General features: G+C 40.5%; 1 protein-coding gene across 2 annotated transcripts in view; it reads right to left on the bottom strand.

Annotated features, from left to right (window-relative positions):
- The window catches only part of NEK10 (NIMA related kinase 10), a 219,997-nt gene that overhangs the window by 195,975 nt on the left and 6,658 nt on the right, over positions 1-17,364 (bottom strand). For both annotated transcript variants that reach the window (XM_045774471.2, XM_087870152.1), the window contains exons 2-4: positions 8,480-8,590; positions 8,153-8,213; positions 234-364 (exon numbers count right to left, since the gene is read on the bottom strand). In XM_045774471.2, the coding sequence (XP_045630427.2) occupies positions 234-364; positions 8,153-8,213; positions 8,480-8,553 (266 nt within the window). In that variant the 5' untranslated portion in view covers positions 8,554-8,590. The remainder of the gene's footprint in view (positions 1-233; positions 365-8,152; positions 8,214-8,479; positions 8,591-17,364) is intronic.

Below are 17,364 nucleotides of genomic sequence, written 5' to 3'. Positions count from 1 at the left end.
AATGCCAAAGGTATCTCAGCAAGGTGTCCTGAAACTCCCAGGCTGGTTCCAGATGCAGCCATTAAGCTGTATTTACGCACTACTTCTGGGAATGATTTAAGCATGAACTAAAATGATTAAGTTAAGACTCCCCGTGGTAAATTTTTAGACAGCTTTAAATTTTAGCTCCTGTGACAAAGTTTGAGGCTAATTAGAATAGGTTGCTGAAGGCAAGGGAGGTACTGGATTCTTACCTAAAATTTTCCAGTTCAACTGCTTCTGTGGACTCATGCCACTGACTTCGGGCTCTGTGTCCACCCACCTTGATGACGTGCTCGGTCTTCGTCATGCTATTCTGGGCACTATCGAAGTTAATGGCTGGAAGCTGCAGAAATAGGAGCCCAGGACTCATGAGGATAACAATAAAGAAAGTAACAAAATGGGGGGAAGGGGTAAATGGAGGCCAAATAAAGGGAATGAGCTTTTTCCCAAACCAATAATTAACATGAGAGCCAAGCCAATGTAGTTTCCCAAGATTCAAACATCTTTGACTTAAACATTTATTCTCTCTACCTTACGCTGCTTTATTTTTCTTCATAGCTTGTAACACCACCTGCCGTATCTTACAGTTATTTATGTATTTTCAGTCTCCCTTGGATTATAATGGCAGCTCAACATGAGAAGCACTTTGAACACAGTCAGGCCTGAGCATTAGGAGTTTTTGAAGCTGCTTGGGTGATTCGAATGCGCCACCAGAATAGAGAGTTTCCAGATCCAGCTAGAACTCTCTGGTAGAGTGTGAAACCCCAAAGTCATCATTCTTCAACATTTGCCAATCATACACACTGCTTGCCAGGTGTTAGGGACATAAAGGTAAAGAAGATTCTATTCCTTTTAATCATTCTGAACATCTTGATTAGTCAATCACATTTATAAAAGTCATGAATTCACCAAAAGAAAAGTAAAAATTTGCTTAAAAAAAAGAAAAAGAAAAAAATTGCTTAAATTAACTATAACAACTCAAGTATGCCCCCCACTTACAATATGAACTTGTAATTATTTATATAATAAATTGTAAGTTATCGGTATTAAAATAGTTTCATCTACCAGTATGTACCTATGACTGGGATAACCCCGAGGATTGTTTTTTTGTACCATGGTAAAGCTGAGCATAGTGCAAACCAATACCTTATTCTTTCCAAAGTACAAATGAAGGATATTCTATAGCTAGTGAAATTATTACAGATGAGGTAAATAGAACACAATAGAAATAAATAAAGGATCCACTTTCCCATTCTATATATTTATCAAACAAAACTACTATATGTTGTACTTACCTTATTCTGCCAAAATATTTGACACTAATCCACATGAAGACATCATTTCCCTATCCAAAAAGAGTATGTCTGACTTCCCATTAGGCAGTCAGCTTCTAAAAAGATGCATTATAATAATGACATTGTTTAATGGCTAGCAAAAAAAAAAAAAATTCCTTCATCATATGCCAGCACAGCTGCATTCTCAAAACATTAATAATAAATCTTTCATCCTGTTAAACTACCTTTCCATCTTAGTAGAGTGGGCCAATCAACCCACAAACACCACAAGACAACGGGCCATGGGCACTGGAGAGAGTAAGGCTTATTGGCTAAGAGAACTAACTCTAGGCCAGATGCCCTGGTTTAAAACTACCAAGAGGCAGCTGCATGATCTTGGAAATGTTACTAATCTCCCTGTGGATTAGTTTCCACATCATCGAAATGGAAATAATAATAATAATTGTGTGCAGAGTTATTACGAAAACTAAGTGAGTTAGTATTTATAAAGCATTTGCTATGTGCCTGGCATAGTTTCCGAGTGCTTTATAAATACTTTTAATCCTCATGATTATTCCCACCATACAGATGAATTGGCTAACCAACTAAAATGTGTCCTTACAAATTAGATGACCCCTGGATGTGATAACCCAAATGACATTGGCCATGAAGTCACAGCAATGAGCAAATGTTCCAGTGTTACACAGGAAACATCACTATGTAGCAAACAGGAAGTGGATTTTCCGGGTCCAAGGTGTTTCAAACCCCCTGCCATTACCACAACTCCCAGAACACTGATCACAAGAGGGAAGTGGTCAGCACAGAGAAAAATGGTCCAGTCCACTCAGGGAAGAGGGGTGGAAAGCTGCCACAGCCTACAGCCATTCCCTTTGCCGGCGGAACAGGCAGCCAGAATTGGGAATCAACTCATGGAGACTCAGTAGGTAAGATGGACTTGGCTGCTATAGTTGCAAAGACCATGAACTTAATAGAAGGAACCTTGAAGCAACCAGCCCTCTTCTGACAAAAACAATGTGAGTTCAGAGTCCAATTCAAAACCCAGAGCCTTTTCCCTTGCCTCCCCAATTCCTCGGGCTCTCCGTATTCTTCAACATCTACTGTAGGAGGTCCAGTAAAACCTGGATGATACTGCTCACCCCCTGGGATTGTCACCATCAGGGTATCCATGTGAGCCGCCCCTTACAGATTTCTTCACATTAAGCCATTAGTTCTTCTAAAGCATACTACATTTGACAGATTATTCTGGGCAACCCAACATCTGAAACTTTGGACATAATAAATTCCCATAACACAAATTGACAGAGATCATTTTACAATGTGTCCTGTCCTTTCCCATGAGTGATGGATTTGCAGGCACTTGGATTTGAAAACCTATTCAAAAGGCACAGGACCCAACCATCATTCATCTTCATGACCGCCATCATCATAGATGATACTTACATGGCGCTCACCACATGCCAGGCACTGTTCAAAGTGCTTTGCAAGTATTAAATATATTTAATCCTTATAACAACCCTATGAGATAAATATCATTTTCTAGATGAGAAAACTAAGGCACACAGGGGCTGAGTGACTTGCCTAAGGGTCACCTAGCTAGCAAGGGGCAGAGCTCGTATTCAAATCCAGGCAACCTGCCTCCCTCTCCAACATTCTCAGTCCTCCACCATCTGTGCATGTATCTCTAGTGCTGAGAAACACTATCCTGAGTCAGTCCTCTTGCTTTTCAGAGTTCTACTCTTGCCCAAGGCTTTTTTCATGCTGAGATGAAAATCTCTCCCTGTGCTCTGTTCCTGTCCTCCAGTCCAGCATCATCTCTTTGCACAATATTTGAAAGGACTAAACTGTTTCTGTAAATGTGTAGAGGGGTTGGTTCTGGGGGAATCCCCAGACTTCATGCTGTGAGGACAAACAACCCTGGGGAGAGGCCTCTCACCCACAAACAGCGCCCACTTGCCAGCCCCGGCTGGTGTTGAGAGGATCACAGCACTTAGCAGGAACCCCATCAGGGACCTGAACCAGAACCCTCCAGGCCAATTGCTCTGAATTCATGACTCAGGAAATGGGTGAGAGACAGTAAATGATCAGTGTTGCTTTAAACCACTAAATTTTAGAACGATTTGCTATGCAGGATTTGATAAGATATCTACCACGGACTAAAATAAGAATCCACTAGCCCCTATAATGTAAATAAATAAATGAATAAACCAAACAGGTCAGGCAAATATAAAACTGGGCCCCAAGTTCTGGCTGCACTGAATTGGTCACTTGTCCCGGAAACTACCGTAGTGTTTGACCACTCCACGCCTGGGCGTGTGTTGTAGATGGCGACTCCCGATCATGTTTCAGGGCTCAGCTCAAACAGCCTCCTGCTGAGCACCTGCCCCAGCCTTCTTGGCACACCGGTTCCCTCCCTTCCTGGTGGCATTACTACGCTGACCTCTCTTATAGCACTTACCACACCTGTCTAGTTTACACATCAGCCTCTTCCCTTTGAACACGGCCACCCTGAGGGCAGCATCCTATCTGTCTATCTTTGTGTTCTTAGCACCTCTCACAGAGCCTGGCACACAGTATGGACTCAAGGGGGAAACTTGAATGAACGCTTACTTTATCTTCTGTCTCGTTCCTAAATTGTTGCATTGTTCACCACTTCTAGATGCGTCCATCCGTTCCACACTTTTGTTGCAGACACATAACTTGTCAGAAGTGTGATGAGGCACTGGGCATATAGGAAGCAGAACAACCACAGCCTCTGCCTTCAAGGAGTTCAGAGTCCCATGGGGTGGGGGAGGGGTGAACCAGCATGAGAACAGGCTGCAAGATGAGTGAACAAGGGTTTGTTGCAGTAGAAAGTAAAGGAGAGACAGGGAGGGCCATGGACCAGGATGCCAAGAGTGTTTCAGAGTACTCCAGACAGACTTTTATGGGCTGGAAGACAGAGGACAGCTACGTGTGCTCTAGAAAATGAGAGGCACCTGAGCAGCTTGAATAGTATGAGTGGAAAGTGAAGAGACTTACAGACTGAAACGAAGGACTTTCCTAAAAACGTGATTGTGTCACTTCTGATTGGAAATGTCAACATTCCCTAGTGCTTATGGGATCAAATACAAAATGTGTAGATGGGCCTTCAGACGCTGCACAATGTCATCCAGCTGTAGGTATGACTACTTCCAACAGGAACGTCTTGCCACCATTTCACTTAAATGCTTGTTACTGCCCTTTCTCAGATATCTGATTATTTTACTCACTTCACTGATGGATGCCTTTCCACCAATTCCACTGATGCAAAACCGGCCCATTTTCCAAGAACCATCTCCTTCCTGTGATTCGAACTAAAAGTGGACTCCTTATGCCTGTCAAAATCCATACACCCCCGTCCGTACCACTCATGCAGGACTCATGTCTTGCCTTCTCATGTGCTGTGACTGCCTTTCCCATACCTCATCCCTCAGAACACAGGAACTGTGCCTTATGCCTTTTCTTTCCACAGTATTTATCAAAACCTCTTTCATTTCAAGATCATTAATTGGTCTATAATGAATTCATTTGTTCTTTCTTCTACCTTTTTTACTTATTGCGAACCAACTTCTCAGCTTCCTGTGACTTTGAATGTAGGGGAAGAAATCTGAATTCCAGCTCTTGGCAGATTACTTCAAGATTTGTGGAAACCTCTGGTGAAATCTCCAACCAACTTTGTAATTTCACTTTGCTTCAACAACACTGGGGCAATTCCTTTCCTTGAATTAATTGTCTTTACTGGGTTATGGTTATTCTAACCCTGCCCCCTCAGTGTTCTGTCCCACTGTTGGACTGTCCAACAGAACAGCAAGCTCTAATGTGGTTAAACAAGGCACACAGAGATAGAACAGTCAAGACAAAGAAAGAAAGTAGAACATTGGAACACAAGGAAACAATAGAGAAGTGGCTTGGCTCATTAGAGATTCAGATAAAGGACATTCAGTTCTTTGCGATTCTCTGCCGAAACCACAAAGTAAATTTCCTCTGCAACCGATTAATTGGCCATTTTGGTCCATTTGCAAATAACAGGCCAGATCTTGTTAGATCAGAAATTCAGGTGAGTGAGCCCTACTCCCAAATTTCTCTTTTCAAACTGACTGCTAAAAATCTCAGAGCCAAATGTGTGACCCACTTGCATATTTTGATGGCATCTCTGTGTGCCTCGCTCTACTTTGTCCCCAACCCTGTTCTTCTTTCTTCATTGGCCCTAGTTTTAATTTATGATAAACTGTCATACTTTGTGTATCTTTGAAAAATCCTCCCTACTTTCTTTCTGGAACAAGCAAGATATAAATAAATGCTTGATTTATTCTTTCCAATATCTTTCTTCTCCATACTATTCAAATAAAAGGAGAATAGGGTGTTCAGAATAACATTTATTATTTCAAAATGAAAAATGAATTAAGGTTTGATAAACAGAATTAGAAATGAATTCTGTGAACCTTGGGACCTTCATATCATTGAGGACATTTTCATTTCTTCTTAGAACCACCTACTTTCTGAATAATTCAAGCATTACAAATATGCATTTTTATACATGTGAAAGACTTCACAAAAAGCTATGCCATGCAAACTTGTCAGACAACAAACTGCAAATTCTAAAATTGGTTAAAGAAAGAGGAGCTGTTAAATTCACTTTAGTTAACCCCACCAGGTGTTAACAAGAAAGTGGTGGTGAAAGGAGACACAATAGGTCTAGTCAGCATGGGCTTCAAAGTTGGAAAATTAGAGGCAAAAACCACCCTTTGTGGGGCGCCTGGGTGGCTCGGTCCATTGAGCTTCTGACTCTTGGTTTCAGCTCAGGTCATGATCTCAGGGTAGTGATCGAGCCCCACATCAGGCTCCCCACTCAGCACAGAGTCTAATTGGGATTTCTCTCTCCCTCTCCCTCTGCCTCCACCCCTACTCATGCCTGCGCGCTCTCTTAAATAAATAAATAAATAAATCTTTAAAACAACACCATTGGTGTTTCTTTTATTCTGGCCATGAAGTTATACATGACCATGACGTAATTCAATTCTTAAACCGTAATTCAATTTGACAAAAACAGACCAAGAACCCACCAAATGGAGGATACAGTAAACCAGAGGCAAAGTCAAAGTTGCTGGCATTGGGAAATACATAATCTCATCTGGAAATAAGACATGTAGACAAGCATTTCCAAAACAAGGAAGAACATAGTGCTGCAACCGTGAAAGATTGCTTTGGGAAGAGAAAGATTGCTTCCAGAATGCAAAATAAAGGAAAGTTATTTGTGGAAGCGGTATCACTCAATTTGGGTCTTAGAAATAGATGAGATTTGATAGTAAGGAATGGGAGAGGGGCCAATTTTCGGGAGAAGGGAATAGTAAAAGCAAACAGTAGAAGTCTTTGACATCATGGTTACATCTTAGGATGTACAGTGAGAAAGAATGGGAGCCACAACCAAAACCGTATGCTGAGTTACCTCGCTTACCTTCTAAGAAAGAATGGATGGGATTTGGGGTACCTATCCATGAAGGCTTGTGAGCAGCAAGCCAGGGAGATTCTTTTAGCAGGGCAGAGATAGACAAAGAGCAAGAGTGACTGCTGACACCGTTGGATGGGAAGAAATTGCTCATGGGGCCATAGACTAAATAATGGAGAAGGATTGATAGGTGAAAAGATATTTAACGACCATGTTTACTCTGAATCAAGGATTATCCGACTATTTTTTGAACTGGAATTTAATTTCCCAAGTCATTTAAAAGGTTTCTCAGTGGCTAGAGGCATATATTGCAAAGATGTAGTGTTTGGGTTCAGATCTGTTTTCCAGCTATCAGCTGGCTGGCTGTATGATCTTGAGAATGTCACTTAATTCCTTGTGCCTCAGTTTCCTACTCTATAAAAGTGGGGGATGTGGTTACTAAACAGGGTGATGTACCAGACACATAGTAAACATTCCCTAAATATGAGCTATGTTATATGGCCTTTATGTGCCATCAAATCATTAGAAAGTCATTCTCGACTATAAATAAATAGATAAAAATGTTGTAGCTCTCAATTAGTTTGATGGGTATAACAAAATCCATCAGGATTCCCACCACTTGATCTGTTAAACAAATTTATTTAAACAAGTGTGGCATAATAGACTTCGGTGCCAGCATCCCTACCATTTGCCAGTTAATGATAATGAGTGTCTACTGTTAACATTAGCATTAGCATTGCTGTGCTGTTCCCCAAATCTTCATGAATGCCTCGAATCTCAGGACTCTCCCAAGTCTTACAGAAACAAAACCAAAAAGAAAAGTTTCAAGATAAATTCTAGCAGACATACCATTCTTTCTCCATGTAATAAAAATATAAAAATGCTATCATAAAAACAGCCAAATTTACTCCTTTCCCCTCTTTTCGGTGAGATAAAATGTGCAGCAAGTGTCAAGAGCAGGACTGTAGGAACTGGGCAGCATGAGGAGGGGTGGAGGGGAGAAGAAAGGAAACCCAGTAATCAGTGTTTGGGAAAAAATCAAATTCCCTAAAGCTCCAAAGAGTCAAACACTGGGCATTCAACAGAACAGTACACTGTTTCTAGACTGAAGGGCTTTGGTAATTAGGACACATGGCAATAAGCAGAAAATAAAGCAGGGCCCAGCCATGAAAGGAGAATGAGAAGGCTGTAGATGGCTGACTGTTGTCAAAACCTGAACCAGATATGAGAGAACCAGCCAGATGAAGAAAGACAAAACATCTTGAAGAACTAAGAAAAGCAGATACATATTATTGTTCATAAACATGTTAAGTCCCTTGGGAAACATGTGAGTTCTCTTTCACTAATGCACCACAGTCTTTGAAAACATTACCTGTTGTTTGCTTGACTGGACGTTCAAAAGACAACGAAGCCTTTTAAGATCTGAATAGTCCCTAGAAGAAAGAAGAACACGACATCAAGCAACTGAAGACTCCAGGCGAACTCGTCATCCCCACGGATGGCATTGCCCCCCCCAGGCCTATTTTATAGGTGGAAACCTATATACACTAGAACTCTAGAAATGATCAAACATTTCAGTAAACACCATAACCTAGAGCAGCCATTGTCAAGGGTCTGCTCTATTTCTCAAAAAGCCATTAAATCAGGTTGCTGGCCACTGTCTGAGTTACTAATTAGCAAAGATTCAGTAAGGGGTTACCTGGTGGTGATTCCTTGTTGTTTTTTATCAGTTGATTTTTCTGTGGTCTTCACCTTTTTGTCTTGATCAGGCATTGTAAAACATCAATGCCCCAGAATTAACATCTCCTGCCTTTCAAAATGAACGGGAGGAGAAGACTTTAGTTGGTTTGTGTCCTCCAAAATATTCTCAGGCAAAAGTCACTTTACAATACTTATTTAAGTATGCAAACACTAACATTTATTTATAATACAACAATAATAATAATAATATGAATTGCATTTCGGGGCATCTGGGTGGCTTAGTCGGTTGAATGTCTGCCTAGGTTTTGGCTCAGGTCATGATCTCAGGGTCTTGGGATCGAGCCCCATGTTGAGCTCTGTGCTCAACAGGGAGTCTGCTTGAGATTCTCTCTTTCCTTTTCCTTTTGCCTCTTCCCCCTTTTCTAAAACAAATAAGTAAATCTTAAAAAAAAATACGTGAGTAGCATTTATTATTTTTCATCCAAAGGTCTTCAGACACATTTAGGGCGTAGTTTATAGGTATGGTAGCCCATGAGCCTCTGTCTTCTGAGTCACCCTTGATTTCAAATATTCTGACCCATTGTCCCAATAAATACACTATTCTGCTTGTCAGAAAAAGTGTTCCCATTGGGGATTTATCTTTAAGCAAATACCTAGAGCCCAACTAATGCTTTTATGCCCTCTTACTTGTCTTCTCGACAAGTATCCTTAACTGTATGCTGCTAATTCAAGGGGTTCCTCCCTCATCATGTGTCATCCCCCTAAGAGCCCAGAGAAAGCCCCACCCACCCTCAAATAAGCATTACGTGTCAAAGATAAACACAAAATTTCACTGGATTTCCAGATTTCCTAAAGCTTTTAAACTGCCACCTGAATCCCCAGTTGGGTCAAATGCAGTCACAAGTTCTTCAGCAAGAATTGGGCGGTGCAGCCCCTGCACTCACTCAACCATCCCGTTGAAAACAAGTCAACAAGCCCAAAATGGAGTCACTTATACTAAGCCCCAAGTTACCAAACTTAAATACATTGTCAGCCCTCCCAGATATGAAAACTTAAACTAGCCCATCAGGAATCACCAATCAGCATTAGCTAAATAATCCACCTGATAAACCCATGTTACCCTTTAGGGAAAAGTAACCTTGCAATAATCTACTTTTTGACTAATATAACTTCCTTGTTCCTGCTCCCTTCTGCTTATAAAGCTCCTCAGAGTTCCTTCCTATCTGCTAGAATGGATGTTGTCCAATTCATGAATCACTGAATAAAGACAATAAGATCTTTAAAATTTACTCAGTTGAAGTCTGCTTTCAAACAATCTGGACCGTCAGGCTGGCCAGCCTGGGAATACAACCCAATAGACATTTCAACCTTCTGGATAAGCTTTGCAGTCATCATGGTCACCCTTCCTAGGATAAATTTTAATACTATTTCCCACTCCCACTCAAAAGTAAGAGATAAGGCAGATTACTTAAGGAACGAACAGAAAACAATTTATTTGCCCTTTTTTCCTTAATCAATTTCTGATTCAATTGCTTTAATTTTCCAGAATAGAAACAAACAAAAAGTTGAAGACACCCTTACTTTCAGTTACATAGCAAATACAAAATTAAACACACTATTGGTTTAATTTGATTGGATGTACAATTTTCCAACTGTGCTTTAATGCCACAGCTTGACTTCAGAGTTATTTTCAGGCATGAAAAAGCATGTGTTATTGTCTTATAATTGCATGCCTCAATGTATTGTGAAATCGAAGGTCAAATCCAAGTGTTTCAGAGATATTTAAAGGCAAAAGGAATGTGCCAATGGGTGTTTCACTGCAACAAAATGGAGCGAAACTTTATTTTGGGAAATGTACAAAGACAGTCTATCTAAGGATTTAAAAATGATTTTTCCAGTATAGTTGTCATATTTATGGCAAAGAGTTGAGCTGGAATTACGAGTTGGAGACCAAGGTTCTCTTCACACATGCACGCCGAGAAAATCACAATAATAATATTTTAGGATTATGCTTAGGATATAATACCATGGATTCATGCAATCAAGAAATATTTACTGAACATTTACTATGTCCAATCTCAGACTGAAAACTGCTAAAGATAAACAGGCTATCACAGGCATATGATTGTACCGCAAGGAAATAAAAACCCACTTAATGACTTCAAACTATGTTTTGTGATGTTTTCAGATAGACATTGATTTCACATTTGCTTTTCTATAAATGAAAGAAAGAAGAAGGAAGGAAAGGACAGGGGTAGAAGAAAGGAAGAATGGACGACAGACGATCTGCAGAGAATTTTTAAAAGCAAAAGATCCAAGTGCTTTTTATGTAGAGATATTAAAATGCCCCAAAAGTTCTAAAATAAATGGAAATCTACCAGTCAAAATTAATAAATCTGATTTTACTTTTCCCTCAAGGACAGAGGGATTCCACATAGACACACTGGCCTGCTGGCTTCCAATTCCTGTGCAAACCATAGCTACAGACTTTGTTAGAAGTAGGAAATGAAAGCCACAAGGATTAGCACATGAAAATATATGGTTAAGCTCATAGGCTTCTTCTGCCAGAAGGAGAGCACATCTAGCCAGATCATACCCTGCTAAACACCCCATCTTCTTCCCCTGTTTAATCTCCATAATTTGATTGACCCGGTGTGTGAACAGGAAATAATCATTTAATAGTTTTATCAGTTTAAGATTAATGTCTACTCTGTGAGCTGGAAGAGTGAGAATAGATAACTCTCTGGAAATGTTTCACTTAATTAAATAGTAAACAAATCCACCGGAATCAGTAAAAACAGACAATTGCCTTCGGATAAAAAACAAAATCCTTTCCACTTGATGGCTGTTACAACGGAAACTATTCGGAAGAAAACTTTGAGAAGTTGGGAATGCTCTGAAATATTTCATCTAATTCCATTTCAAATTAACAAAAACAATCACATTATACCAATGGTTATAATCCAAAATTGGGGGGTGGGGGGCAGGCAACTCACATTTTAAGCTGCCGAGAGGCAGACAACTTACTAAGTGGGTGTTCTCCGGAGAAGTCAAGCAAGGGCGCTATCTAAAGCAAGAGCTCTCCAGAGGGCAGCCTCAGTGTGATTCCAAGGGGAGCTCCAGAGTGTAGATTATGTCTCCGAACTGTCTAAACCTGAGGGAAGGGAGCAGACTTTCATGTTCCTGTAGCCTTTAGTCCTTGGTTAAGGGTCCCGAGGAAGGTCATAATCCCCAGACACGCCTGTCTGGGAGCAAAGGGACTCTAGGAGCTTAGGGGGAGTCTTCCAAAAAAGAGACACAGGAACTGGCTGTAAGAAGCAAAGGAATATTGAAGCCAACACCCAGACACACAAATAGTCCTAAGGGTTGGGAGAGGCTGTGGGTAGGACACCCATGTCGTTCACTGTGATCACCAACCCCAGTGGAAGAGCTGTGGATGGTGACAGTACAAGAATCTTGCTGGGGAGACACACTGAGCACAGCCTCAAATTCCCCTCCTTTGCTTGACCCCTCCAGGACTTCCACGTCTCTGAACCCTCTACACTCTCCCTCTCACTCACTTCACTTCAGCCCTACTGGCCTTCTCCCTTGCTCATGAACATGGCAACGCCATTCCTGCCTGTAAGCCTTGGCACTGGCCACTTGCTGTCCCTCTCTCATCCCCAGGCTGGCTCCTTCGTGTCACTGAGGTATCTGCTCAGACGTCCCCTCCTTGTGCAGGCTCCCCTGAGGAACCTGGGCAACATATCTACCCCCACAGACCCATCCTCACCACATCACCCTGTTTCGCTTCCTTCGGAAGCTCATCATCGTCAGAAGTCTTCTTGTCCATTTATCGCTTTCTCTGCACTAGGTCCTAAGGCCCGTGGGAACAGAGATTGTATCTGCTTTCCACACAAATACATCCCCACACACCGAATAGCGCATGCCACAGCGCAGGCACAGTATAAAAGCTCAAAAATTATTTGTGTCATAATCCACAAGGAGTGGCTGAGGTATCTTTACCAATGTTCACGGATTATTTGCTTTTTGACAATTATTTTAGGATTTTAGGATTAGAACCTCCTTTAACCCCCAAACCTGGTGCTCCTCCTCAGTGCCCCAGGGCAGTTTGTACTCCCCACTTTGCAAACCTGTGCACAAAATATTGCAATTGCAATGATTACCCCATAAGACCAGGGATTGGACCTCCCTGACTCACTTTTTTTTTTTTTTTTTTTTGGCTGTAGCTTAAAGCTTAGTTGGCTGGATTTTTTATTTTAATTCAATTAATTAACATATAATGTGTTATTGGTTTCAGAGGTACAGGTCTGTGATTCATCAGTCTTATATAACACCCAGTGCTCATTACATCACATGCCCTCCTTAAGGTTCATCACCCAGTTACCCCATCCCCCCATCTCCCTCCCCTCCAGAGACCCTCAGTTTGTTTCCTATGATGAAGAGTCTCTTATGGTTTGCCTCCCTCTCTGGTTTCGTCTTGTTTCATTTTTTTCTCTCTTCCCCTATGATCCTGCTTCGTTTCTTAAATTCCACGTATCAGTGAGATTGTATGATAATTGTCTTTCTCTGATCGACTTATTTCGCTTAGCATAATACCTTCTAGTTCCAAGGAAGGCAAACAACAAATATTTACTGTATAAAAAAATTAATGGGCCAATGGATAAAAGAACTATGTTAAAAAACAAATCTGCATCATTACTCTTTTCATTCCAAAATCTTTCATAAAGCTTCCTCATAAATCAAATCAACTGATGAATATTTGTTGTGTTATAACAATCTTGAACATACTCAGGAGTTATCTCAATTATTCAGTCTTTAGGAGGGAAATTAGAATTCTATATAAGATAATATTCATGAACAGTGCTTTTCAAACCACCTATGAAGTTTTTTTTAATGTGTATTCTATTATGGGCCAATACTTTTGGTCCATGTCCTGGTTGGCAAGGTTTAAGTCAGCACTGATCATGTGCCTAGATATCACAGCAATGTTGAATTGCTGTAAACATTTCCTAACACTCTCAATTTTGTACTTATCTCCTCATGGACCAATAACATACCAGTCTGAAGACCACCTAAATAGCCCAGAAAACTGAAGTCTCTCCTTTCAAATAGCAATATTGTTTTCACAGCAACCCTAGATGATTCTCTGAGAACCACTACTCCGAGTTCAGAGCCTGTAAGGACTGAGTAGTTGTGAATTCCAGGACAACCAGGAGAGGGCGAGAGTGAGCCCAGAAGAGGAGAACCATGGCTGAGAATTTAAGGCTGAACATGGGCTCCCCACTGAAGCCAGCGCAGTCCCACTTTGCCGGAATTCTGTGTACAGTTTCATTTGAGAAACAAAATGCTAAAAACAAAAATAGAAAGCCACTCATTTTTCTAACATTTATTTTACAGATGAGATGAGGCCAAAGAAATGACAATACTAGGTACATAAACACTTATGTTCAGGTGGATTTTTCCTTTGATTCTAGGTGGGAAAGCTGAAATTTAGTAATTTTTTCTTTAAAAAAGGGAGGGGCGCAGAAGTGAAAGATTATACATAAAATTCTCGTGCATATTACTTTAAGAACAGAAACTTTCAGTATCTTTCCTTTGCACGTTTCAGTCATGGGACCAAAATACTATCTCAGAAGGGAGAGAAAGGATCTTTCCACACCTCATGGAATAGCCAAATGGGTTTGGTGTTTACAGCCCTGGTCAAGTACAGACAAAATCACAGTACTGACTCATTGTTGAATTTTTAAATCCATTTTAAAGAGAGTCTCAAAAGCAATTCTTATCTTCTATTGTCATTTGAAATATGGGTTAATGCTAAAAGAAGTCCCCAGAGACACACACCTATTTGCTCATGATCTCTTGGTAATTGCAGAGTAAACACCTATGACAGAGAAAGAAATCCATGCTATGGTAAAATTACCTAATTGTCTGTAATTAATCTAAATTGCACAATATAAACCCACTAACTACATAAAATGATACTTGTGATTCGGTTTTCAGATTCTCTACCCAGAAATTCTTTTTTATTCCACAGTTGCCTTAACTGTTCAGAAGATCCATTTTAAATGGCCTCATCTTTACTGAAGATAAAACAGAAAGTCATTTGATTCATGATGGGAAATAGCTCCAAATCCCACTAATACTTTTTTTCTTATTAATCACTTCGATCGCATCTTTGTAAATACCACACTTTATTTATTACACTTACTAATGGTTAAGAAAAAAAACAGCACTTAGAAAGTAAAAACAGTAAGAGAGTTTAACATGACTCCAGTTAATTACCATTTTGGCTACATCAGGTTTATTATTTTGAAAAAGCACTAAAATAAGCTGTTATAAAGCTTACCACAAAAGGAAGTTCTAACTTCCTTGTACCGACAAAAGGGAGTCCTTATTTCCTTTGATGAATGACAGTTAACCTCCATATTAGATTACAAATTACAGATCTGTCTGTGTTCAAGTACACATTAAAGAAACTGAGAGAACTTTCAGCCCCCTAACTAGCTGGCAATGCAAAACAAAAAATCATTCCCCTAAGTCCTCTCTAAGTCCTTAATCATTTTTCTCAATATTCCATTATAATAGAGGTCCTTCGAAAACAAAGTGGCTAAAATAAGATATAATTTACATAGAGAATTAAAACCAGAAATCAGACTACTGTGTTAAAATCCATTAGTTAGGTGTTAATTTCTTTTTCTTTTTTAAGATTTTATTTATTTATTTGACAGAGAGAGAGAGACAGTGAGAGAGAGAACACAAGCAGGGGGAGTGGGAGAGGGAGAACGAGGCTCCCTGCTGAGCAGGGAGCCCGATGCGGGGCTCGATCCCAGGACCCTGGGATCATGACCTGAGCCGAAGGCAGACGCTTAACGACTGAGCCACCCAGGTGCCCCATAGGTGTCAATTTCTTAATCTTGATAATCGTGCCACGGTCACGCAAGATGCTAACACTGGGGTCGGGGCGGGGGGAGAGAGTTGAGTGAAAGGTAGATGCGAACTCATCGTCCTATTTTTGCACCTTTTCTGTAAGTCCAAAATTATTTCAGAATAACCAAAATGCATTAGCCACTTAAGCAGTTTATTTAATTAAAGTGCTGTGAGAATAGAGAAAATGTTTCCTTTTTACAAAGAATAATTGCACTTAATGTCACAGAGGTACAGTGCTTGGTCTTTTCCAATTGGTTGTGTTTTAGAAAACTATATGTCCTGCACAGAAAGCGTCAAGTTAGATCGGTCAAAATAACTGGAAAATAAAACACGCGTGCGCACACACACACACTTTGAAAGTAAAACGATCAAAAAGTCAAGGAACTCCTATAAAAAACATGACTTGCTTATGCCTGTACCTTTTACAGCTCAAAAAGGGAGTTGGCTTCTCTAAACTGTAGACCCGATTTTATCCCCTATGTGATGTTCTTCAGTGGGAAATAGGTGTGGACCTAGCAGTGCAGAAACAGTTGTTGTATGAAAAGCCCTTAGAGAACATCTAATATGAGGCTTCAGGCACCTTCCAGGCCCAGGAAGGGAATGTAAATGAATGACAGGCATAGAGAGATCTAGTCAGAGCTTCAGCCAAACCTGAGAGGGCATACCCTCCCTAAAGGGATTTAAACTCACATTAAAAACAAAGCAAAACAAAGCTCCTGCACGGGACAAATAAAACAGATCTACAGGTCACGGGTTGAAGATCATGATTCAGTGCCCTTCATGGAGCACAAGGGGAAATCAAGGCCCAGAAAGGTAAAAGGTATCCAAGGCCACACAGCACCTTTAAAAGAAGAACAGAGCCCACCCAGTTCACCGGCAGGGTCTAAATCATAACGGCAAGCTCTGGGTAGATGGGAAAGGAAGGACTTGTTGACATTGGCCATTAGCCGAGGGCAAAGGGTGATCTAATAGCAACTGGTGCTTGCATAACTTCACCTCCTGGACCCTGGGGTGCTTGCAAACATCCATTCATTCATCCCGGCTCACTCGTGTGAAATAGGTAGGCGGTGTATTTTCATATCACCATACCGAGGAAAACAGAGACACAGTTGCTACAGAACCTCCACTGGCAGGAATATGTCACCAGCGAAGGGCAAGTATTATCATGGTCTTGCTCCTGAGTCAGGAGACTTGACACCTTCCTTGTGCAAATTGTTTATACTTGAAGCAATTTCCTATCTTATATTTAAACAAGCACTTGAAGGTACAAAGAATAAAAAAACCCAATTGTATTTGGTCTCCCACTCATTCCCGCAAATATTTATTGACCATCTGCTACATGTTAGACACTTCTTTAAGAGTTTGCCCTCATTTTCCTCTGGCCAGTACTAACCCAAGTTGGACCCCTGCTGCTCCAAAGTCAACTAAAGCACGTGGCAACAGATACCATCATAATTTTCTTTTTTGAAGCTTTATTCCCATTCAAACGTATACCTTTCTTGGTAAAGGGAAATAGCTGCAGATATGAACGTAGTTTCTATGGATCCCCTCCACTGCCACTGCATAATGATATCGGTGAGATGTCTGTGTTCATGCCTCCTGTGGCTGCTGACCCAAACCTATTCAAGACATAGTTTGTCACATACCTGTGTTAAAACAAATGGAATCTGAGACCCATATATTAAGTAGTCATATTGAAAAGGAAAAAAAAAGGTTCAGATGGTATGAGGGGAAAATTTATATTAACCAATCAATGAAAGTAACTTAAGGAGCACACCAAATTTCTCTTTTCTCATTGACCTCAAACACAGCAATATTACATTCTATTCTCTGTTTTTGTGTGTGAGAGAAAGGTGACAATGATATTCCTTCATTCCTTCAAAAAGTAATTATTGATCCCCTTATATATGCCAAGCACTGAGGATACTGCACTGAATAAGACACGGTCAAAAA

Source organism: Ursus americanus, chromosome 20 (assembly GCF_024610735.1).
Source record: "Ursus americanus isolate L20-20 chromosome 20, mUrsAme1.1.p, whole genome shotgun sequence".
Lineage (NCBI taxonomy): Eukaryota > Metazoa > Chordata > Mammalia > Carnivora > Ursidae > Ursus > Ursus americanus.
The sequence above is the reverse complement of the archived record's forward strand: the minus strand, read 5'-3'. Positions and strand labels throughout refer to the sequence as shown.